Source organism: Stylophora pistillata, chromosome 1 (genome assembly GCF_964205215.1).
Source record: "Stylophora pistillata chromosome 1, jaStyPist1.2, whole genome shotgun sequence".
Classification (NCBI taxonomy): domain Eukaryota; kingdom Metazoa; phylum Cnidaria; class Anthozoa; order Scleractinia; family Pocilloporidae; genus Stylophora; species Stylophora pistillata.
Genome location: NC_142519.1, coordinates 59,468,123 through 59,494,361, shown reverse-complemented (window position 1 = coordinate 59,494,361; position 26,239 = coordinate 59,468,123). Strand labels below are relative to the sequence as shown.

The 26,239-nt window shown below is 38.1% G+C and overlaps 2 protein-coding genes across 3 annotated transcripts; both read right to left on the bottom strand.

Annotated features, from left to right (window-relative positions):
* Positions 1–5,276: 5,276 nt before the first annotated feature.
* On the bottom strand, positions 5,277–11,187 carry LOC148743457 (G protein-coupled receptor GRL101-like). Its single transcript, XM_088726445.1, has 9 exons — positions 10,210–11,187; positions 9,846–9,930; positions 9,453–9,521; positions 9,292–9,354; positions 8,455–8,517; positions 7,916–7,978; positions 7,057–7,098; positions 6,665–6,704; positions 5,277–6,322 (listed from the first exon to the last, which is right to left on the bottom strand). The coding sequence occupies exons 1-9, from the start codon at positions 11,176–11,178 to the stop codon at positions 6,223–6,225; spliced, it is 1,494 nt and encodes a 497-aa protein (XP_088582571.1). The 5' UTR covers positions 11,179–11,187; the 3' UTR covers positions 5,277–6,222.
* A 94-nt stretch (positions 11,188–11,281) lies between these two features.
* Positions 11,282–24,338, bottom strand: LOC111319194 (uncharacterized). Of its 2 annotated transcripts, XM_088726448.1 has the most exons (11): positions 23,765–24,338; positions 23,293–23,364; positions 22,535–22,606; positions 22,079–22,150; positions 21,700–21,771; positions 21,559–21,630; positions 20,878–20,949; positions 13,789–13,860; positions 13,241–13,312; positions 11,687–11,758; positions 11,282–11,517 (listed from the first exon to the last, which is right to left on the bottom strand). In XM_088726448.1, exons 4-11 carry the CDS (start codon positions 22,123–22,125, stop codon positions 11,406–11,408), a joined length of 591 nt encoding a protein of 196 aa, XP_088582574.1. In that variant the 5' UTR covers positions 22,126–22,150; positions 22,535–22,606; positions 23,293–23,364; positions 23,765–24,338; the 3' UTR covers positions 11,282–11,405. The 2 variants fall into 2 exon arrangements, with proteins under 2 accessions (XP_088582574.1, XP_088582577.1); XM_088726451.1 differs by lacking the exon at positions 21,559–21,630.
* Positions 24,339–26,239: the final 1,901 nt, after the last annotated feature.

Below are 26,239 nucleotides of genomic sequence, written 5' to 3'. Positions count from 1 at the left end.
GGGGCTAACAAGATAATTTAATTTGGTTATATCGACTAAGCTGAAATTGTAAATTGGCCACCGAATTTGGTGTCAGTATCAGTTTGCGGCTTTTATTTTTCTTTTTTTGGGCATTTGGTTTCGGTTTTTGGGAAAAAACCCGCAGTTTTTCTGACTTGATATCCGATTCGGACTTATTAGGTTTTCTATTTTTTTTCCAAAAGAAAAAAAAACTCAGTATACATTGACTTACTTGTCCTCGTTTTGTTTTGTTGCGGACCAAACTAATCTAACCTGATAGCGGAAAACCAATAAGTTTTCTGTTATTTTGCTGTGTTATTACTTGATAATGTCCTCTTCGATGTTTGCAAATGAACCCCATGTACAGCAGGAATGAGATAATCGTTGTTTTCTTTTTTCTTTTTTAAATTTTATTTTTCAAGTTTCAATATTTAATGGAAAATGGAAAAAATAACAATATTTCATTTTCATAATAGTTATGGATGCAGGTGTTTTTGTCTTTTTAATTTGAATATTCGTTGATAACTTTAGGAATCATTTTGGCATGAAGAAAAACAGCAGAGAGGTAAATGGATTCCCAATTATTGTTGTGTTTTGAGATACCAACTAACCTTAGTAAATGAATCGACGAATTTTATCAGATTTGACTTCTGTTACTGCTTACTGGGTTATTTCGTAATGCTACTGTTGTGACACCAGTGACACTCACTTTCAAGTTACAAGTCGAACCGTGCGGTCGTGTCTTAGTGGCGTTCTCATGATATACCTCCTATCGTATATTCTTGCTGTGCAGGTGTCAATACGTCGTTGGAATCTGGCGAATAAAAAAAAATTGGAGGCTTTGGTGATTGCTAAAGATGCGAATCAGGTGGTGATAAATCCTAACGTAAGAAGTTTGAAATCTAGCGCGAAAGAATCCTTCAAGATGGCGCCCGCTCTAAAGCTCACACGTGCTCTGCGCTTCTTTAATATCATGCTGGCTGCCAATTTGATCTTCCTTTCGAATGATGTTGCTTTGAACCCTGGTCCCATCGAATGATGTTGCTTTGAACCCTGGTCCCATCTACCTACGCGTTTCAAGTCAGGGCAGAGGAATAAGGATTGGGCAATGGAACATACAACACCTAACAGACGCTAAGTTTGAACAACTCACCCTCGTTGTCGCTTAATGCCCACAAGGATTCAGCAAACAAAGCTCACCTACTAATCTTAACCGAGACCTTTTGTAGCAGTAAAAGGCCCGACTCATTTTACCAAGTACATGGATATGACTTATTCCGGAAGGACAGAGTTGGAAAGCAAGGTGGAGGAATAATGATTTCTGTGAATGACAAACTACACGCAAAATGTCGCCCAGATCTGATGACAACTGATATCGAAATGCTCTGGCTCGAAGTATGCCCTTTTAAATCAAAGCGCTCATTGCTCATTGCTGGTGTCTATAGACCCCTGTCGTCCACGTCTGAGGTTGACTCAAGCATTGCAAAAAAAACATCGAAAAAGCCTATTTGTTGAACAAAGAAATGGTTCTCTTAGGAAATTTTAATGTTGACTTCCTAAATGCAAATCAGGCAGGTAAACACAAGCTCATTAAAACACTAACTAACCTGCTACACCTAACCCAACTCGTCAAAGAAGTTACAAGGCCCGTTTCAGGAATGTGTCTAGATCATATCTGGTCAAGTCACCCAGAAAGGTTAACGTGTGTAGAAACAAAGAATATTAGAATGTCATATCACCTTCCAACAATGGCGGTTCGACGCTACAAAGGTCTGACTCCACAAAGGAATAACTCGAGTAACACTGCTAAAAAATTTGTGGATGACTTGAGCAAGGTCCCGTGGGACACCGCTTTTGTTTTCGAGGATACTGACGACATTGTCGACAGCTGGTATAAAATTTTTACTGACATCCTTGATTCTCACATCCCCGTGAAAGAGAAAACAGTGAGTAAAAATGCCCAGCCAGTTTGGTTCACTACAGAAATTAACGACGCCATGAGAAGAAGAGACAAACTACTAAAGAAAGCTAGAATTTCTGAAAGTTCTACTGACTGGGCTACCTTCAAACGTGCTAAAAATGAGGTGTGCAAATTGATAAGGAATGCCAAGGAGCAACTTTTTAAGAACCAATTTACTGAACATAAAAATAATCCTAAAAGATTGTGGAACCTCGTCAGGAACCTAACGAGACAAGACGTAGACAATCATGCTCCTATACGTCAGCTGAGGGAAGAAGCTAAATTGATTACAGATCCACTTGACATTGCTGAGTGTCTAAACCTCTGGTTTGTAAAGCAGCCCCTGAAACTGCTACGAAATAAACCACCAAATTCATCGTCACGCGTTCCTCTTAAACACATCAAGGACCTCACAGCAGAAAGCGTAAAAAAACCACAGTTCATCATCCCACATATCACACCGAAAAAGATCGAGGAGTTGCTAAAACTCATGCCATCCCACAAGGCGGCGGGATCTGACGGTCTCGGTCCCATGCAATCTCCTTACCACTAAGTCGGTTTATTAACCACTGCATTGATACAGGCAATTTCCCGTCTGCATGGAAAACTGCCAAAGTCACGCCTATTTACAAGGGGCAAGGAAGTAAAGCCGACAAGAACAATTATCGTCCAATCTCAGCACTCCCTTTACTATCAAAAATGTTTGAGAAACATATCCACCAAGCCCTGTACAACTACGTGAGAAACAACTTGTTCTACACCTTGCAGTCAGGTTTCCGAAGATCCAACTCTACGGAGACAGCGCTCATTCGGCTGACGGATCAGTTGTTATCTTACATGGATAAAGACCAAGTCAGTGGGCTTGTATTTGTGGATTACAAGGAGGCCTTCGACTTACTTGACCATGACATACTTCTGTCCAAGCTCGAAGCATACGGTATAACATCTAGGGAATTGGTGCTCTTAACGAACTACTTAAAGGGTAGAAGGAACTCAGTTGTCATTGATGGAGTGCATTCAGAATACAGGCTGATCTCACACGGTGTTTCGCAAGGCACCGCTATTTATTATCTTTGTAAATGATCTCCCAAACTCAGTCTCTAAGTCAACAGCAGACATCTACGCAGACGACACTAGTTTAAGTACTTCCGCTGTAGTCACAGATCCACCTGCAATTCAGCATCGGCTCCAAAAAGACATAAACAAGATTGCCGACTGGTCATCTGAAAACAAGATGGTACTTAATGCCTCTAAAACAAAAAGTCTTCTAGTAACTGGCAAACGACTAAAAAAGAAAGCTCCAGACACGAATCTTAAATTATCATGCAACGGTTGCGAGATTGAGCAAATAACTTCACAGAAATTACTGGAGTAAAATTAGGCAGTCACTTGAGTTTTACTGAACACATAGATGACATTTGTAAGAAAGTGTCACAACGTATTGTGGTGCTGAAGAAGATTAAGCGTAACCTGCCTCTAGCTGAGCGTAAGCTTTTGATCAACTCCTTGATCAAGCCAATAATGTTGTAGGGCTCATGTGCATGGTGCACTGCGTCAGAAGAGAACGTTAACCGCGTATCCAGGCTGCAAAAGCGAGCAGCTCGAGAAATCTTGGATGCCGATATCGATGACCTTGAAAGAAGCGAGACGCTTTTTATACGACTCGATTGGCTGCCACTTATGGAAGAATTAAACCTTAAAAGGACCAGTCTAATATTTAGGCTAATCAAAGATGAAAATAATTGTCCGAGCTATATAACAGAGCTTTTAACGAGAAACTCAGACCGACACACCAGAAGCAGTCGCTACGGAAAATGTAACTTAGTGTGCCCCTCCTATAATAGAAAAACGGAAGGGGGGCGAACTTTTCAGGCCAGTGGAGCAAAACTATGGAACAGAATCCCTTTAGACATTCGCAAGAAAGACTCCATTGGCTCTTTTAAATCTTCTGTTCGCAAACATTTCTTATCCAAAAACTCTTAGCTTAGTTTTTAGTTGTGCTTACCCAGATTTAGATTTTTTTATATTATCTTATAAGCGTAAATAGTTTTTGATTTTTAACTTAGGGTAAGGGGCCACTGGTTCGTCAGTTTTTAACTGTTATGTGTTACCCTCTGTAAATAAAGTTGTTACTTACTTAGTACGTACCTGCTATGGCGTATGTATATTTCCCACGTTACAAATTGCTCTCAAACACCTTGTTATTTTGTCTTGCTTTGTCTAACCTTTATTACTGGAATTTTACTTGGGCCAATAAACTTTAGATTCCACATTATGCATTTGATGAACTCGGTTAACTTAAGAAATATTGGGCGCTTATGAAAACAGGAATTTTATTTGCTACATTTTTAACACCAGTTACGCTACTTGGAATTATATTTGTATGTTCGGTATGAACAGGTTGTAGTAAAGAGGAAAACAACACGACTCGTCGCATTCGTGTGGTTGATAAGTAGCGTGATGTATTAGCAAAGGAGAACAATCCCTCGTCATGAACCGAATGGTTAAAACTAAGTAGACGAAAACTTCAGTCGATTTTTCTCCACATTTGATTGCAATCGAAATCCATCTTAATTCAAAAACTACATTTGACATGAATATTCAAACATCTATGCTACCGCACAAAAAAAAATGCTATTTTCGTGGAAACAGTTGTTAAAGAATCGATGCCCCGCGGGGGGCCCGGATCAGATACAGATATGACACAACAATTTAACAAGGCTTAGAAATCTGTCGTAAACGCCTCGCTTATCTTACTCCTTCATCTTAGCTTCTTTGCTATCTTCTTATTCTCGTTCACGCTTGTCATTTCTGCATAGCGTTTTTGAACTGAGCCGAGTTTGGATGTTGATAAACACCTCAGGCGCGCCACCACTTGGTGGAACTAGAAGCAGTAACTATTATGAGCCATAACAAATAATTATGAACTTTCCTCGTGATCCTCATTTATTACGTTATGGAGTAGGGAGAGGTGTGTCATATCGCTTAATTATGTCAATAAAAGGTGAGCACATGGAAAACGATACAGAAAAGAATATCCTGGCATTTCTCTTATTCTCTTTTATTCTAGAAGCAGTTTCACACATTTTCATGAATATGTAAGCTCCAAAATTTTCATGCTGTTTTGGTTGCAGGAGTTGAGGTGAGATACTTGCTTTATCTCTAAATATCTCAGAATTTTAATACAACATGAATATAGTTACAACATTAATATAATAATCATTTAATTACTAACGACGTTACCTCTTAATAATCACCCCCCGTAAAATATACTCAATGGTGCTATATATTAACATGATCCTTTAACCAGGAGCCATTTCATCAATATGTTAAAACTTTATTAATTAAAATTTTCCACATTTCATGCCAGCGCACTGTTTAATTTTTTGTCTAAACGAGGATCAAATGTTAGATAATTCATAGGCCAGAAAGCGTGCATTTTCTGAACTCTGCAGCAAATATATTTAAATACCTGTTCTTGTTCTTAATATATCTATGTACATCAGGGCGAACGAGCAAACACGTGATCAAAAATGGCAAAAAAACACCCTTGTAGTCCTCGATGTACCATCCTGTCGTTTCGAGCCAATTAATGCCATTAGTTTCAACCGCGCCCCTCTTTTGTTTGTACAAACTATGATGATGTAAATCACAATGAGGCACTGATAATGCTAAGAGGCAATGACGAAAATTGCAATCATGAATATGAAATACCTAAAAGGGTGCCTGAAAGGGTGACTAAAAGGGTGCCTGAAAGGGTGCCTGAAAGGGTGCCTGAAAGAGTGCCCGAAAATCTCCCAAAGATGATGTCAATAGAAATGGCGGATGTCCCAAGACATGCGCGATTTGCATCATGGGGGAATAAAATCCTCAAGAAATGATCTGATCAATTATTTGTTTAACGTAGATAAGTGATAGTGTGTAACTATAACTGATTAAACCATCACTGAACCAAAGAAAAAAATTTTTTTTCGGGAAGGTTTTTAAGATAGCCAAAGGCTGAATGAGATTTGACTTGACTTAAAATAACCAACGCACACTGAGGGGTTTAATAGAACTGACTAAATGATTCTTTTTAAACTCCTAAACTGAGGCACAAAATTAACGCAAATATTTTCTTCTTAGGTACAAGAATCTTCTACAATGAATACGCTTAGTTAAAATGGTGCCACAGCTGTATCTCATCGTTGATCCCAATGACCAATTCTTTTTAGAAAATTGTTCAAAATTTCTTTTGCAACAATTTCCTCGAATTACACCAACTACAGTGCTGTCTCGTTTTCGAAATCTTGCTCTTCATGGATAACTTTGGAAGCCGAGTACGACTTTCGACGCTTTGAAGATCTTGATTGTCCCCATCTTCTGTTAAAAAGAAAGAAGTTTTTTGGGGGGTCTTTCTCCGACAACAGCCCTATTCTGTCGTTTGGTCAGTCAGACAGTCAATTAGTCCGTCGGTTGGTCAGACAAGTACTCAGTCAGTAATTCCAAGTTGAAAAGTCAATGGTCATTTAGGCGACTGGTCAGCGATTTGTCTGTCATTCGGTCAATTAGTCAGTCAGTTACAATGACAGTCACTCTTTAAAAAAGAAAAACAGTCAACCTTTAAGCAGTCAGGTTCTCAGACACTATGTCTATCAACTATGTAATAGTAACTGCGCGTCATCAGCGTAAGATAAAACTGGGCGTCTCTCTCTGCTCACTCACCTCTTTTCGGTTGAAAACCTGAAACTTTTGCTCCGTTTACCTGCAATTAAATGGACACGGTAGGTAAAATAAAAAATTCAAGAGATGTTGTACTTGATGCCTTACTGCTTGCTGCTCAGTAAACAACATTCTAACATCATTCTCCTAAACGAAGGCGTGCAACAGGATTATGTTGAATATTAATCAGTATTCTGCCCTATCATGTTATGCTTATAAAAAAATTGTTTTTCAATATCCTCTCACAGAAAGACATAACTATTCTGAGAACTCCACTCTCCATATGATTCTGATATTTGATACGAAGTTTGATAATAGACTATATCCACTCCTGGCCATAGAAATTTTAAATTTGTGATAAAGGTCTTTGTAAGCCCTTTGTAAGGTTAACCTACCTCGAGTAAGGGACACAGAATCAAGCTCTTGCTCCCCTTGCTCTGCGTTGGTAAAAAGAAAACGAAAAAAATAAGCAAATATACTATGGGTATTTAAGCTGTGCTCCTTCTAAAATGGGTCTTCACGACTTTTCAACCGAAAAAAGTCGACTTGTGTGTACTCATGCGTGTATGTCTCTTGCATATCTTGTTTCTCGACACACTCGAGAAGGGATATAGACCTCTTGTTTGCATTGGCTTGTTCCGCAAAAAATGGTAACCCCGCGAAGACTTAACACAGGGTTCAAAGTCACATACATATCACGTGCTCCATCATAAACGGTTCCAAGAGGAAAGTGAGAGAAACAATCATGGCGTTGAGAGGATATGTCGATTTCACTAATCAAAAGTTATTCTCATCTCTGAGCCGAGTCAGTTAACGTGGACCATCGTGATTTACTGAAGTAGTTTCCTTTTTCTGAGGTTACTTGAATCGAAAAATTGATCCGCTTGCTTTTTTTCAAGATATCAATTCAACCTACGAGCAGCAAAGGCTCTCCTGTAAGAGCGTTGAGGTTTTGATTTTACAAGTTGAATTTCAACTTTCTCCACCCCAAACTTTACTCATTAGCGCCGAAGATTTCATGTTTACATTCTGTATTAGTAAGCGAACAAATAAAGTAAGGTAAATTTCTGAAGAAACTGTGGTGTTGCGTCGGTGAGGGTATTAAAAGATGATTTGGTTTCACCACCTCAGTTGATAAATAAATGTAAATTGCCCACCGCAGAGAGTTTCTAAACTTTTATAAACTCTTCACGGTGGCCAATTTATATTATCGACCCAGTTGAAAAAACCATATTAGAAGATGAGACGAATTACCTTGATTTGGCTGAGCTGATCCGATAGCACCTGGTTCGATTCTTTCGGCCTCGTCGAGTCCTCCTTGAAACCATTAGGTAAATTATACCATGCATTAAAATAGTTGTCGACTAATTAACAATATTTACGTTATTCTTCGTAACGTTTTGAAAACACTGAATCTGAGTATTTGTGATTATTTCAACTAGACTTTTACAAACTCATTACGGTGGACAATTAACATTATCGACCCAGTTGATAAAACCATATTATAAGGTGAGACGACCTACCTTCATTTGGTTGAGCTGATGCTATAGGTGCTGGTTCGATTCTTTCGGCCTCGTCGAGTCCTCCTTGAAACCATTAGGTAAATTATACCATGCATTAAAATAGTTGTCGACTAATTGACAATATTGTACGCTACTCTTCACAACGTTTTGAAAACACTGAATCTGAGTATCTGTGATTATTTCAACTAGACTTTTACAAACTCATTACGGTGGACAATTAACATTATCAACCCAGTTGATAAAACCATATTATAAGGTGAGACGACCTACCTTCATTTGGTTGAGCTGATCCGATAGGTGCTGGTTCGATTCTTTCGGCCTCGTCGAGTTCTCCTTGAAACCAATAGGTAAATTATACCTTTACATGTATCTTATCAACCAAGCGCGAGGGCCGTACTGGGAGAATATCGGCCCGAGGTCTTGACAGTACGGACCGAGCGCAGCGAGGTCCGTACAAAAAAGACCAAGGGCCGATATTCTTCCAGTATGGTCCCGAGCAAGCTTGGTTAATAAGAGCTTTATTATACGACTGAAGTTCAAAGGGACACAAGTGCGGTATCATTCGAGACCATTCGGGACAGTACCCGGTCCAATACTGAGAGAATATTGAACGGCAATAGAGCATTTTGATTGGTTGATTTTAGTTATTGGCCCTCTGACTGCCCGAGTCGTGTAATAAATTAAAATAGTTGTCGACTAATTAACAATATTGTTCGTTATTCTTCCTGACGTTTTGAAAACACTGTATCTGAGTATTTGCGGTTATTTCAAAATCAAAAACTTCTCTTAAACAAGCTAGATCACTTTCTTCCCCTTTCCAGGAGATGATAATGACCGTGAGCTTAGGATCACACACCTAACCGTCTACAAAGCTCTCAAATCGATCAAATTTTGTGTTACATGACGGGATGTAAAAATTAAAAGTAACAAAATGAACGAAAAAATGTTGGACGATTGTAATGACAATAAAGACCTACGTCTAGGGGGAATAAAATTATCCAACCTTCCCAGGTAGAGAACACAATAAACATCGTCAGGGCAAAGGAAACTTCAATACGACACTGTTCTTCTAGTTAAGATGGCTTTGGTTAGGAAACGTCAGCCTACCCTGTTGTGGGAGATGCGCGCCCATATGTGCCAGTTCGATTGCTTCCGCACCCTCGACTTCTGCTTGAAAAATTAATCGAATACGTTTTAGTCACAGAATTCCGCTGTACCCTCGCTTACAGTTTCCAAGAATTGTTAGCTGACAGAAGAAAGGTTTTTACCTCCCTGGCCGCCGTGTTGATCATTTTCATCCATTCCCTGCTGGTTCACTTGTTCTCCCTGTCCTTCGCCTTTTAAGGAAAACAACGAGAAAAGGCTAGTGAACGAACCCGGAAAGAAGTATCTGATAGAACGAACGAAAGTAGTAACGAACGAACGCAGAGACCAACAAGGAAAAGCATGATTAAGTGAATTCCCAAATGAATGAATACATAAATGAAGGAATAAATGATTGAATGAATGAATGCATGTGGAAAAAAAATCAATCAATCAATCAATCAAAAACTATACTTGCAGAAATCTTTTAATTGTTAACCCAATTGCTTGGTTTATATCTTATCACTAAGTGTTAGCTGTAGTTTTAGTTCTTCAAATATATGATCATAACATCGCACCTTCCTGATTTCGACCACAGCAAAAGAAAACGTTCTTCAAGTAGTTCCAGAATTTTTCCAATTTGTTCCCCAGAATGCCTCGGACCTGAATAGGCAATAAACGAAAAAAATTTAAATTTTGTTCCTTGCCTTAAACTGGTCTCACATGATTAAATGAAACAAGTGACTCTCTGCTTTTCAATGATTTTAGAAAGTGTCAGGGTCATTTTCGGGTCATCAAAGCAGCTGTGGGCATATTTATCATAGTTCTCCTGGTCGGCTTCAACCCATTACTATTCCTATGATTATGCTAACTACTTTTTGTAGCTCTAGTCGACGGAGTCTCTTTTGTTGATTGTAGTTGATTTAGAGGCGTCTATCATACCTGTTCTGTTGACAAGGTGTACAGGATGGGATTCAAGGCAGAGTTGATCGGAAGAGCAAATACAGCAATCCAGACGGCGAGGTCACCTGGCGCTTTGAAAGACTTCTCGATGATTGTCCTCATGCCAAACACTATCACCGGCATCCAGCAGACACAATCACTAAGAATGATGAAAAACACCCGCCTTGCAAGAGCCGTTTCCCTCCTAAAGTTTACTCTTCTGGCCTGGATCTCTCTTGCAGTACCCTGGCGGGCTAGTCGCCGGCTCGACAAGTAAGACTTGAGGAGTATCGTGACATAAGCAACCATGATGAACAAGAAAAAAGCAAAATTCAAAGCGACAAAGATAGCAACAGAATATTCCCAGCCTGCTGGCTTATCAGAGGTAAGGTGCAAGGGTAAACAAACCACACTTCTACCATAGTAACTATGGTACCTGAAAGGGTCTTCAAAATACCCGATACCAAACATAGGCAAAAAGGCAATAAGGAAACCAATTGCCCATATGGAGATACACAGGATATGTGTTGCCTTTGGTTTTAGAGAAGCACCCTGGTAAGGGAACACAATATTTTTGAGGCGATCAGCAGAAATCAGTGTCATCATCATTACTGACACCTCACTTGACAGCAGGGAGATCGCCCCAATAATTCGACAAGACAAGCCAGACCTCCACTGAAAGTCATGCAAGTAATACTCTCCTCTCCACAGCAGATCGTTGGTGCCAACAGTGACCAGGTAGATGCCCATCAAACCATCGGACACCGCCAAATGTAGCAACATGATGGATTGTACCACATTCTTCTCTTTGAAAATCACTCGCCAGGTTATGACAAACACCGCACCAGCCAGAGAAAAGATTCCAATCACCCAGATACTTTTCCTTGGGACAGAATTCTTAAACATGCTCTCGCAGTTAGCAAAGTCGTCGTTGTAAATGAAAACACAGTCAGCGTCCTGCATATGCATGTGACAACATATCAGATTTGTGTCGAAACTCCTGCAATCGTAAAATAAGACATCGTCCAGTCAAATAAGGTATTTCAAATTACTATATGTAGTAGAGAACCGCAAATGTCCCTTCATCAATATCAGAAACTTCTCGTAGAATGTCACGTCTTCCATTCTCGATGGGCAGTTATTGCAAAAATTAAATTAAAGTGTTTTCAGACCGTCCTCTATTTACAATTTATCCTTTAAACTTTAGATCGTCGTATAAAGATATTAAAATCGTACACTCGCAGTATATCCTTCTGCACTTCAAAAAATCCATGAGGAAGCTCTCTAAACTTGTTGTAATGCATGTACCTGGAATGGAAAATTTGTCAACAGAAATATAGCCATGATATCATTAGATTGTAGCAATCAAAGCATTTTAGGTGTGTTTTGCAATACATGTTCTAACTATTTGAACTATTCAGAGTTAAACAGTGCTTTTCATAACTTTTAAATCATTTTGACTCAAGAAAATACTTACATAATTTTCAGCCGTTGATTTTCTTCGAAGGTGTCGATGGAAACTTCTTTAATTTCGTTGTTAAAGATTTCTCTATCAAAAAGAATGCTCAACAATTTAAAATAAAAAGCGCAGCTATGTTATGTTGTTGAAACCATTCTGTTACTATTGTTTCGATTACTGGCATCGAGATAAACAGCTAGTCTCCGCAAGAATTTAATCAGCAAAACGTCATGTTTCTATCGAAAAGTGTTATACCAAACTTAGTGGCATCTTTTATGCTATTCGGAATAGAATTTTCTTCTATCTGGGTTCCTCTGTAACATTTAAAAAACGGGAGGCAACCCTTTTAAAATTTAGCGCCCCTGCTATAATCATCTCGCGCCCTGCTGCAATCACCTCGCCTCAGGCTCATTGGGTATTGTTGGATAATCCCTTTAACTTCGTCTCGGTGGTTATTCAACATTATAGCCCACCCATTAATTTTGATGCGATGTTATTGGTTACTTTACGTCATGTGGTGCAAAATCACAGGACAGTTATCACGCAATAACTCCCGTGCGCGTCGATATTTGTCCTCCGATTTTTTCCGTGAAAAAGAAACATAGTCAACACAAGAGATTCAACTTTTCCGTTCTCCTATTTACATGAAAGGAAACCAAACTCGGATGTAATTTCTTTTTCAGTCCTCACAGTGACAATTGAAATGATTTGATTTTTTCCTGAGACTGATAAACATTTCTTTCTTGTCAAGTTTTTTAACAGCACGTCGGAAAATGTGAACCAAAAGCGCCAAGTTTTCGAGATTTTGATCTAAGGGGCGTTATGAGAGTTAATTTCAACTGACAGCTTGTCAAGTTTTGGTCCAATCACACTGAAAATAAAGTTATTTAAACCAATCAAATGTACTTGCTTGCTTGCGTCAATCACGCGCATTCACTATCAGATCACCACTGGCTTTTTTACTGTGTTTACGCGCAGTTTAATTGCAATATGAAAATTAATGGAAAGGTTATAAAATAAATAAACCCCTTCTGGCTTGCTGATATGTCGGCTGATAATGTCCTTGGCTGAGAGAATAATAATAATAATAATAATAATAATAATAATAATAATAATAATAATATATATATATATCGATTTCTATAGCGAATTTCCATGTCAATGCTCTAATGCGCCTTACAACACTGTGCGGGGGACTTTTCCAGACAGCCGGTGGCAATTTACAATTAATAAAGGAGAGACAATCTGTCATCCGAGGACATTATCAGCCGACATACCAGCCGACATACCGACATACCAGCCGACATACCGACATACCAGCCGACATTATCAGCCGACATACCAGCCGACATTATCAGCCGACATACCAGCCGACATACCGACATACCAGCCGACATACCAGCCGACATTATCAGCCGACATACCAGCCGACATACCAGCCGACATTATGAGCCGACATACCAGCCGCCCGTAGGGGTTTATTTACTGAATATTTACTTCGCCTTCGGCGAATTATTGTGAAATATCATTCCGATATAGGCAAATATCCCATGTATTTAATAGTACACTTACATAATCGAAAGCTCTCTTAGGCCTTTAAAAATTCCTCGTGGCAAATTTTCCAGCTTGTTGCCAGACAGGTAACTAGAAAAACGATAAAGGATAACGTGAAAGTAGAACCATGTGAATTGAAAAATGGGACATTTTTTAATTCGTTTTCATAAGCGCGATAAAGCATGAAAAAAAATACCACGATGTGATTGGTTTCTCTTTTTCAAATAATGAATCTAATTACAAGAATTTTTTAAAAGCTTTTTTCAGAAGGGCATTGTCATGCTTTTACCGCCCAAATCAGCCAAAATGCTTCCCAACATCAGTTAGAATGTCTACGACACAGGTAAAAACTGGAAATTCACAAAGAAATGATGAAGTGAAATCAGGGGAATTTAAATTTCCATAAAAATGAAGAGTTCATCGGGGTAGGTGTTTTCCATACACAAAGTGTTTAGTAACAAATTCGACGATCAGATTAAGTTTCATGACCAGTAGAGTAATACATTTTCGAACCAGATCTTCAGAGATAAGACAAAATGAAACAACAACATCCATGTGCTACTTACAGGTCATGCAGCTTCGCCAATCCCCAAAATTGTACGGGGTGAAGCTTCTCTAGCTTATTCGTTTCCATTTTTCTGTTGAATTGCAAAACAGAAACCTTTTTAAGGTCAATTTTCATTTGAATTGGAAAATCGAATTCTTATCAACAACCAGGTCCCTGGTCATTTGTTTTGAAATTTCATTTTCCATTTAAACCTTTCCTTTTAACCCTTTAACTGCCATGAGTGACCAAGACGTAATGTTTTCTTCCTCTATCAATACAAAATCAAACACATTAGTGATGAGAATAAAGAAATAAGTCACTTTAGAGATTATTGGTTCATCGAATACCAAGTTATCACAACAAACATCTTAAGAGTTGTATGGCAGACAGAAACAACATCTTTTATTTGTAATCACGATTTAACTTCTAGATTAAGACTACCTGCAATATAGCGAAGCTAATCGAGGCAGGTAGTATGAAAAACGTGTCAATTACATATTAAAAATAACGTTAATCTAATGAAAAAAATAAATAACAATTACAAAGGTACAGATGTCAATTACAAAAGTGAATACAAAAATATAGGTATACTAATTTCGAAGCCACGAGCACATAATTAAAAACGGAAAAGCTCAAAATACTCTATTTTAACGAAATCTAGTTTCATGACATTTCATTTATTAATGTATCAATATCAGGATACGAATCCTGGTTTAGAAGGATTTGAGGTAAAGATTCTGTTATTTTTTTCTTGAAACCATATTTTGGGAGTTGTCTCAAAACATCAGGAATACAGTTCCAAATTTTTGAGCCCATAGAGGAAAAAGAATTCTTGTAGTGATTTAGTCGAGAGTAGTTTATATAGAAGTTACCAGCGGTAGAAGATCGTGTGTTATAATGATGAGCATCTCTAATGGGTCTAAGGAGAGCAGAAATGTTAGATAGCACGACTTTGTTATGGACATCATGCATTAAGATAAAGCAATTTTTAAAGTAAATTTAAGGTAAAGGCAGAATACTGGTAGAGATAAAAATTCGAACAGTGTGAACATTAAACTTAGAGAAATTCATCAAGCGGACTACCCGTTTTTGAAGATGGAGTAGCTTGTTTAGGTGCATTTTGGCTGCCTGTCCCCAGGCAGTAAGGACATAGGAGATATATGGAAGAATAAGAGATCTATATATATTAAGCAAAGTCACGAAGGGAGTGAAGTGCCTTAATCTAGATATTATGCCTATATTGACCACTTTCATAAATGGCTGCCGGATTAATATTCTGTTGTTTAAATTTAAATTAGCCTTTCTGGCCTCGCTTGAGATAATGTATTCTTTTGAATATTGTACTGGAGAACGAGGCCAGAAAGGCTAATTTAAATTTAAACAAAAGAATATTAATCTGGCAGCCATTTATGAAAGCGGTCTGTCCATTAGTACCCCTAAGTACTTAACATATGATTTACGTTCTATACTTATCAGTCTATTACTTTGGTTTGGATATATCAACAAAGTTGAAATGGTAAATTGGCCACCGCAATGATTACAAAAGCTGACGTTTCGAGCGTTAGCCCTTCGTCGGAGCGAATAGAGGAATTGTGGGTTGTGTGTGCTTTTAAAGGCAGAAAATGGAGCTACGTTATTGGTGGGAGCATGGCAACGAGAAAAACATGAATAAATTAGTGGAATGAAAAGCGTTCGTTGATCCCTGTGGGATTTAGACTGCCGGTCTGAAAGATGAGCTTTTGTTCAAGAGTTTTACGGCTTTCCGTGTCACCTGAGTGCAAGGAAAGACCGCAGATTGCCATATGTTGCTTAGAATGATTAGGTAAATTAAAATGTCTAGCGAATGGTTTCGATGTGTCCTTGTCATTCCTTTCCACGTCTCGAAGGTGTTCTCGGAATCGGTCACCTAGTCTTCTGCCTGTTTCGCCGATGTATATCACTTCACGTGCACCTCCGCCAATGTAATCTATTGCATAACTTGCACTTATTGCAAAAAGGTGGCCAATTTACCATTTCAACTTTGTTAATATATCCAAATTATTTCGTTACTCCCACCGACGCAACCCCAAACAGTTTCTTTCGAAACTATCAGCCTTTATTACTTTGGTTGTCTTATATATTAATTTTAACTTCATAAACTAAGCGTTTTTGGTATGGATGAAAGATAGCAAAATTAGTTTTCTTTATATTTAAGGAGAGTTTATTAGCGCTTAGCCAGTCACAGACCTTAAGTAGCTACACGTTTACAACAGATTCAAGTGATTTTAAATTCTTATCAGCATATAACAGGTTTGTATCATCAGCGAATAGGTAGAATCCTAGTTTGTTTGAAGCCTTGTAAATATCATTGATATAAATCAGAAACAATAAAGGACCCAAATCCGAACCCTGTGGCACTCCACAGGAGGTTTTTTTTTTTTTAGAAATATAGGCACCGACCTGAGTGGTTTGGGTTCTTCCATTTAAGTATGAACAGAACCAATCATTGATTATACCACGAATTCCGTAATGAGCCAGCTTACGTAATAAAATATAATGTTAGACAGTATCGACTGCCTTTTGCAGATCAATAAAGACCCCACACGAACATCAAGGTTCAAGCTAAAAAGGTCAATGTCATGAAAACTAGGCAAGCGCTCCAAATACTTTTAGTTGGGAGATCTTTTAACTGGATAAGATTATTAAATTGCCCATGGTAGAGAGTCATGCTTTGACCAAAGTCACGGAGCAAGCTTTTATGCTCTTTAACTTGATTTAACAATGACATAGCGAAAAATATTAAAGTAGATAAAACAGAGTTATTAAGCATGACTTATCTCAGAAGAAGAAGAGTTCCGCCTGATTGTTCTTTTCGCGTCAAGTTTACAAAATATTGACTCTTGACTCTAACATTAATATTGACTAACATTAATATTAACATTAATATTAATATTAACATTAATATTATCTAACATTAATATTGACTCTTGACTCTTGACTCTAACAGGGTGAGAGTCAGCCGTCTTGTGGAGAAATATGGATCCATTTTTTTACCCAGCAGAACGCGAATTGATATTGATTTTTGAAAGCTTTTACGTCCACAAAAAGTTTCTGTAATCTGGGAGTTAGATGCTCAACCACCCTGGCGTTTGACATAATCCGATCTTCATCAAAACCGATAACAGCTGCGCTGATCTTGTTGGCCTCCTTGCTCAAGATCATAACCTCATTTCTTACTAACCGTCGTGTAAACTTACAAATAATTGGTCTCGGACCTCCTCTCGATGCATCACGAAGAGGGACGCGGTGTGCAATGTCGATGTCTTGTTTAGAAACAGACTTACCCATTGCATTAAATAATCGTACACATAATAAACTGGTATCGGCTGCACTCTCCGAGTCAGACAGCTCTGGGACACCCAATTCTTTGACGTTGAACGAATAGCTATGATTGTGAACGTCATCGAATGTAGATTCAAGGTTTAGCAATCGTTCCTCGAGATTGGTAAGCTGTTGTTCGATGTTGGCGAGGGATTCCCGAATTCTTTCCAGCTGGAGCTTAGCATCATCAAACTCTTGACTAACGAACTCAAGGCTCGCCTCAGCTTCTCTATTCAAGATGGCCGCAGCGCCTTTTTCACTATTGGCATTTCTTGCCATACATTCTTGTTTCGTAACTCGCTACTCCAGGTTCTTCAACTCTTTTTTAGCTTGTTTGAGCTGCCCCTTCATCTCTTCGTTGCTCTTTTTAAGGGATTTTGCCGAGTCCGGCATTAGAAGTTAAAGAGAAATTATCAGGAGTAGGGAGTGTGAAAAGACACGTCCTGACATTACACGCTCGTGCGCATAGAGGAGAATTACTAATGAGATCTTGGGAGTGACAGTGTTAAACTTACATGGATACCTTTTATTTTGTTGGTTTCCTAGTTAGTTTTCTATGTAACATTATACAAACTCAACTTTGTGCTTTGCGTTTACCTTAGCTGAAATTGTAAAAAACCGTCGAAGTGTGTTGTCTCTTTTCTCAAAATTACAAGCTATAAGTCTAAAAAAGCGTTTATCTTAAAATCAGAGTAAAGGTAATCTCAAAAATAGATAGTCAACGACTACATGTGTCTACTTGTTCTACTTGTGGGAAATTTGGAATGTTCCTTTTTTTAAAGGAGAGTCTGGTGATCAGCCTTTCTATCGTAAATTTTAAAATTTGAGTCTCACAAGATCGAGTAACGTCCAGGATTGCATGCGGAAGGGGGCCGCGCTATTCGATGATATGTATCACAAAGTGTCCTCATGTATAAAAGTTCACCATAACACACATAATTCTCTTGTATATGAAGCAATATGAAATTCAGAAATTAGTCTATCACATATAAAATATTTGTTAAAAAACACTTGCATGCAATCCTGGATATAAATGACAAGATCAGGAGATGGACAATCCCGTCAGGTGATGTAAAGAAATAAAATTAATGAAATACAATCTTGGAAATTTCAAATTAAAAATTAACCCCTTCCCCCAGTTTAGCAATGGGTAAATGGCGCGTTTTGGTATTCACGAAAATGCATCAATGAATCGTGAGGAAGGAAGGTGCTATTTCCCTTGTTTTATTCCATCCGAGATAGGCTGACTCTGGGACCTTTAGTCGTCTAAAGCCGCTTAAAGCCGCATTAAGTTGCCTGGAACCAACTCAATTCGAGATAAGGTAAAAGGGGTTAAGCGTGTGGGAGGAAAATAAACGTGCGAAGCATGGAAACCAGCTTACGATTGGAAAGGAATTGTGGGAGAATCGAAATGGCGGAGACTAATAAATATTGTCATCTTTATATCGTCATTTGCCTTGCATTCGTTTGTGATCCATTATTCTCTGGAAATTGTTTAGGTAATAATTACTTCTACACTGGTAACTCTGTCATCAGATGCAAAAATAACAATTACTTAACTTTGTTTTAATAATGTTTTTGATAAAGGGAATGTATAGAACTGCAACATGCTCAATTTTACTGTATAAAAACACAAGACAGCTTTGTATCACAAGAACTTTGAAATAATTTTTGCTGTTTTGTCCACAATCATTCTTTGATTTTCTGCCTTTAATAATAACTTATTTTAGGTTATTTGGTGGAATATCTGCAATAGGTGTCCTATTCTTGATTTTGTCAAGAAAGTCTGTGCGGCATTATTAAAGCAGGTATTATTTCTCATGCCATCTTAATTAGTGTTAACTAGGGTGCGACACATCAATTTGGTTTTTAACAAGCACAACAGTGTTGTTATCTTGCAACTACTACAATTGACTGATCATTTCTTCATCTGAAGCTTTTGTTGGAGGTATTTGTTGCATACCGCACAACAGGCTGTTTTTTCTTTTCAGGTCTACACCAATGCATAGGCCTGTACGGCTGTTTTCCTTCAGTTCTGAGTTATCAATTTTGATGTTGTTACAGGGTTGTAGCTAGAATTTTCTATAGAAGGAAGAATATTTTGTAATAGGCGGCAGGCACCAGAAGCCGCTTGCATCGGCACGTGACCGCGCTGTAACGTATGATAGCTGCATAACATAACTCCGTAACCAGCAAGTACGTGTAATCAGGCATGTAATTACATAAAGCGAAGCAAACCGTCGAAATGTACCAACTGCTTATCTTTCTGAAAAACGAGCCTTATGGTTAAGAAAAAGGTATTGATGAAAGGAGCAGATTCTTTGGTAAATGTGCACAGTTCTGTGTTCAGTTCGACAACACAATATTTTAGAAAGTATGCAGACACGGCGAGTTGACTGTCTTGATAGTCGGTATTCACGGCATGTACTCGCTGCTTGTCTTGTCTCTTAATATGTTTGATACTCCATTATCTATAACTTGTAGTTATGCTATGTAAAACAGATGAAACAGGAACTGACTTTCTGAGCATATTCCTGTGTTTACTTCTTAATATTCTGCAGTGCAATGACTTGATAACTTTTCTTGGTGATATCCTGGATGGCTCTCTATATCTAACCTTGTGTTTTACTCGTGAACGTAGCTGAAAATATCTACTTCTTTATATACATTTAAGTGTCATGAACTGATTTACTATACTAACTCGATTTGCATATCCATTATTACTACATGTATCAGCTTCAGAACCAGGCACAACTCTCGGGGATGTTTTTTACATGAAATGTTTATATCAATTGTCCCATTGCTGGGATTATTTGTCTCCCGAGGGAGGTTTTTTTTGTCGCATTACCGGGATTATTTGTCTCCCGAAGAAGCTTTGCTGTCCTATTGCTAAGATTATTTGTCTCCAGAAAGACGTTTTTTTTCCCCTTTCTCTGACTGTTTGTGTCCCGAAGGAGGTTTCTTGTCCCACTGCTGGAATTATTGTCTCCCGAAGGAGGTTTTTTGTCCTACTGGGATTGTTTGTCTCCAAAATAAGGTACTTTATCCCATTGCTGGAATTATTTGTCTCCCGAAGGACCTTTTCTGTCCAATTTCTGGGCTTATTTGTCTCCTGAAGGATATTCGTTTTCCTCCAGGAATTATTTAAACCTTTAAAACGTCTACGAAACGCCAAACACTGGACTTGACGCCACTGAGTTGTGTATGAAGCCATTCCACAATGACCACGAAACAAACACTTTGATTCATTGTTCATTCTTCTGGAAACTTTTCCATACAGATCTTAAAAATATTCTTTGAAAGACATGCCTGGTTCTACTTACATAGAACGTAGAGCGTACAAGCATAGCACAAAGCATACACAAACGTGGCGCAAAGAAACAAACCAAAGGAAGCGACGTATCTTTGACGTTTCAGTCGATAGTAAGTCGAAAACTGACGAAGAATCACGTAGCTGCTGATGACTGATCGACGATTACCGATTTGGCACGACGACCTCGTCGACTGTTGTCGATTGCCATCACCAACTATTTCAGATTAATTATTAGCTGATGAATATATTTTCGTCTTTGAACACCTGGTAATTTTTTCAAGTATTTTATGAATACTTTCAAATATTTACAATAGTTTTCTTTCCTAAAGTTGCGAATTAAATAAATAATCGTGTCAGTTATTAATCAATTTACGAATGGTCAATCCCTCAATCAAACGCCTAATCAGTAAAAACCTCATCACAACGACTACTCACAATGTCCTAAGCTTGGTTAGGTTAGCAAATATCATTGGTGGTAAGTCTTCGATTTGATTGCTGGATAAAATCCTGTAAGATTACAAAATTTAGCGAGATGCTGATAAAGAATAAAGCCGTAATTGTAGTTTCAACGGAAAACAAACTATCCACGGATATTAATGGTGGAAAAGAGAATTACCTCTGAAGCGTAAATTAAAGTGCTAAGAGAAACTCATGAAAAATCCGCTGGGCGTTAGCCCTAGTAAAGGGTATCAGGGAACCGCACGAGGTAAAGAAAACATTCTTATGACCTTGGTGGGAATCGAACCCCTGACCTCCGGATTAGATCTACCGTTGCTCTGCCTACTAAGCTACAAGGTCGGAAAGATCGAGAAAGTCGGGGTCGATTAAGATGGTGAATCGCAGCGAAGAGAAATTTAGGGTACATATATAAATGTTGTGCCGCGGAGGTAGTGGGTTCGATTTCCACCGAGGTCATAAGAGTTTTTTCTTTACCTCGTGTGGTTCCCTAATACCCTTTACTAGGACTAACACTCAGTGGGTTTTTCATGGGTTTCACTTGGCACTCAATTTACGCTTCCGAGTTAATTCTCTGTTCCACCATTTGTGTTCAAAGTGCTACGCGATACAACATTTATATATGTATCCACGGATATTGCCGAAAGCTTTGTTCCTTACAGTGTTGTGAGCTTCGTTAGGTTGCAAAAGATTCCGTCTCGCAGTTTCTCCACTTTGTTATTAGAAAGATCCCTGAAAGTTGCAGGGAAAATGAGTGAGAGGAAAGATATTAAAGCCACAGATATAAGTTTTGTTCCTTACAGTTTTGTGAGCTTCGTTAGCTTGCTAAAGATTCCTTCTGGCAGTTTCTCCACTTTGTTATTAGAGAGATCCCTGAAAGTTACAAAGAAAATGAGTTAGAAGTTTCAGAAACATCTTCAATCCACAGATATAAAGCCCATAAAAAAAATAATAACAGAATAAGGAAAACAATAAAAAAATATCTAAAATCGTAGAGGATTTTGTTGTAGCCAACCCACACCTCTCCTCGATCTCTACATAAACGAGCCGCATAGGATCCTAAGTTAGATCCTAATACGTCATGGAACATAACTCAATGGAAGAATTTTATTTTTTGAAACTCGTAATAAGTTAAATTTAAATACTGTCTATTGCATTTACTTGAAATGACAGAACCTACAGTTCATCCAAGTTAACCAAATCCTTGAAAATGTCCTTGGGTAGCATTTGGATCGCGTTGTCCTGCAGCCGTCTGAGTGGAATTGTAAAAATTTGAGTTCAGATACCCAATGCTCACCGAAATCTTATTCCTGTTAATGCTAAGTGGGAACGAGCTTTTCTTCCTTATTTAGATCAAGGTATACAGTACTGCTGAAATTAGTTTTTTTTTACATCTGCGCTTGGCATTAACTTTCACCTAACTGGATCTGCTCATTTAGTAAAATATCATGTGTGATTACAGTTCAGTAAACAAACTAACGCAAAAATGTTTCATAATCTCTTACACCTCTATTTTGGCATGTTGATACTTTGCACACTAATTCAAAAATAATCAATTAAGGTCTCACGGAAACGGCATAGACAATTAATTCTAATTGTAATTTTGCTCGTGGAAAGCTTGGTTTTCTTAACTCACAGTTTTGTTAGATTCCACAAGCCATCAAACAATCCCTTTGGTAATTTTTCCAGATTGTTGATGTGAAGGCGTCTGCATAAGAAGAGGAGTTCAAGGAGTGTCGTCATGATAAAAATTTAGCAAACAATATCAAATAAAAATGGGGAAATTTGCAACCCCGGATTTGAATTATAACATAAATCACGTAAAGCGCGCGCTCTAATTGGTCAACTCAGTGTCTACTATTTGCTCATGGGGGTACGCTGCTGACGTGAGCAAATGTTTCCAAGTAAGTTAATGTTTCGGAAGAAATTGTTTTTTATGTTATAAAACAAATGGTAAACACCACAGCGTACAAAATGGAGTTATGGATGCACGCGGGAAGTTGCTAAGCGTAAGGGAAACTTAAGAGTCGCGCAAGGCGATGATCGAGAGCGACTCTAGCTTCTTGTGCTGGGGTGTGGTGTCTACCATTTGTTAACTAATGAACAACTATTTAACAGATTTCGACCAATCCGCCTCTGAAGCTCAGTTTCAACATTACTAACTTAATCAGTGCTAAGTTACTTTAAAATGTCTCTCTTTTAAATATCAAGGCATGCATTAAAAATCATGCGACTAGCCCCTATATTTTACTCGGGCTCGTAATCAGTCCTTGTGCCACCAGATATTGAAGGGTTGTATAATCTACCCTTAAAATATCTTTATCGCTCTCCTTAAAATGTGTAGAATATTGCATGCGCTTATTTGGTTGGTAAAGAAACACACACTTCACTTACAACTGCTGAAGCTTTATTAACTGAGTCAATAGAGTATGATGCAACTCCTTGATTCTGTTGTTGTCCAGGGATCTAGAAGAGTTAGAAAGTATGCAAAACAGTTGCATGAGGAAGTGTAATAAATCTGTTCAAGTTTCCCTGTGCGGCTGAATTAAAAGGCAAAATTCGAAAGAAAAACCAGGAGAAAATGGAGTGAGGAAAAACAACGCTCATAGTGGCAAAATTTTGGTTAATGGAACTCCAAACATGCTTCAAATAGGAGTTATTACTCTTATCTGCTCGGAACTGTCAATTTGTACACCATATTATCCTCTCTTACTCCCTTTAAGACTGACGACACTCGGCTGTAATTTAAATATATTTTCGCTAATTAATGAAAACGAATCTCACCATATGGTGGGTAAATGTTAGCAAAACCGATATAGTCTTTAGAAATGGAATTCATTGATTATTTCAGCAATTGAAAACTTACAGGTAGGTCAACTCGGTGTTGTTGTTGAAGACTCCCTTCGGTAGTTCCTCTATCTGATTTTTGTCTAGATATCTACGAGTATGTACAGGTCTGTGAGTTGAACGTCTTACGTAGCTGTTGTTGTTCCTTTCAGTGGTTGTGAATTTAAGGTTTTATTCATGTAATATAAGCGTCAAATGACATTGTTTGACTGGTTGAGCCAACCACATGTCAATGAATAATCTAAAAAGACAATTCATAGTTGATAACCAACCATGGATGTCTTTTCTTCTCTCCTTGTAGTTGGATATTTTTTACTTGCGTTGCCCTGGAAAACTCCTGGTACACTCGATTTATTTTGAAATTGGTATTTATGGTATTGCAAAACTAGTCTCAAGCCGGACTTAACCTTAAACAAAACGATAGAGACAGCAAAGGACGTTGTAAGTGCTGCGGATTAGAAACTGGGCAATCGCCGATGGATTCATCGATTCCTTTAACTGATTACTTGAAAGAGACCTAATTTGACATTTTAAAACACATACATACGTTACAGAATTTTGACTAAAAAATTAATTGCTGATATGCGGTATGCGGTATTGCCGATTCTCTAAAATGATTTAAAAGGCCTTTTCAAATAAAACTTAATGAATAACCAGATTCTGTACTCATGGTGGATGAGTGTTGACATCATAGTTGCGCATTATCGTTAAGGATCAACTGGTTATTGGTTAAGACTTTTAACAGCGATAAATATTCAAAGGTTCTTCACTTCCAGCTCGTGTAGCTTGACTAAAAGATTAAATAAATCACCAGGCAACTTCTTAATTTTGTTCTCTTTTAACAACCTATAAAAGTTTAGAAAATGTTTCTTGAGGGTGACAAGATAAAACATAAGGAACTTCTCAAAGTTTTCAGATTTTGATATTCTAGGAGTATAGAGGGTTTTCTCAGTCACTAACAAATATCTGTTGTGTTTCAAGCAAGGTTCTTTGCTTACAAAGATTATAACAAGGTAATTTTCGTTTTATCAACTGAGTTAATAATGTAAATTGACCACCGAAAGAGTTTCAAAGCTGACGTTTCGAGCGTTAGCCCTTCGTCAGAGGAATGGAGGAATTGTAGGTTGTGCGTGTGTCTACACGCAAAAATGGAGTTACGCTATTTAGTGGGAACATGGTAACGAGAAAAAAAAAAGACAAAATTAGTTGAATGAAAAGCGTTCGTTGATACCGTGGCGATTAACAGTGCCGATTTGAAAGATAAACTTTTGTTCCAGACTTTTGCGGCTTTTCGAACTACATAATTGTAAGGAAAATCTGCAGACTGCGATATGCTGCTTAGAATGATAAGTCAGATTAAATTGTCTAGCGACTCGTTTTAATGCGTCCCTGTCATTCCTTTCTACTGTCGTGAAGGTGTTCTCAGAATCGGTCATCTGAGCAGGGTTGCTCAAAACACGGTTAACCTAACCTGGGGCTAGTATAAAGTTTTAATTTAGACTTATAGCTCTGCAAAAGAATTATTCTTTTGTATTTTTTTTTTCCCAATTAGTTTCGAGTCATATTGATATAAAATCCAACAAAACGCTAGCTCTTGTACACGCCCCCTTACAAGAGAAATTAAAGGCAAGGTTAACTTTAAATCCCTAGACTAACGTTAACCCCTATCGATCAACCCGGCCTTTGTTGTCGTCCTTTTTCAGCAATGAATATCTTTTTGTAATAAGTACAAGTTATGCAATAGATGACTTTGGCGGAGGTGCACGTGAAGTGATCAGTAATCTTAATTGATCGTGTGGGTCCCGATATTTTCTAACTTTATGAATGAAAGGACAACTTTTGCATCGTGCGCGAGTGCATTTGAAACTTGCGGGCTGATCATTTGTTTGTAGTGAACTTCTGACCAAAAAGTTGCCTATGTTTTTGAAGCTTTTGAATGAAGTAAGTGGAGGTTGTGAAAAGATAGTACCGGTCTCTGAATCGTTTTGAAGTTATTTAAATTTTTTAAGAATGATGGATTTAACTGCGCGGTTGTGAGAGTGAAATGTGAGAGTGAATAGAATGTGGTCAGTAGTTTCCTTATGTGACGTTTGTAGTGCTGATTGTCGATCAATTAGTTGGGCGCGATGGTGGCCCGCCTGAACGACAGAAACAGGTTTCTTAATAGTGCCTTGGTCAAAAAAGTGTTTGAAGCCCAGGAGACCTACGCAATTAGGAATGACAGCATAAGTAGAGAGATCTAATATCCATAGTCAAAAGAAGTTTGTCTTCAACAAGAAAATTAAAGTCTAAAAATTTCGGGTGCGTGTTTGCTGTCTTTAATACCTGATGGTAAAGTTTTGACGTTGGGAGCCATAACTTTGTCTAAATAGCTGGAAACAGGTTTAGTGGGACAACTGCAGGCCAAGACAACGAGTCGAGCTGGGTTGTTAGATTTGTCAATTTTTGGTAAAAAGTAATACAAGCGTTCTAGGAGTGGTAATGGTGAGATTAT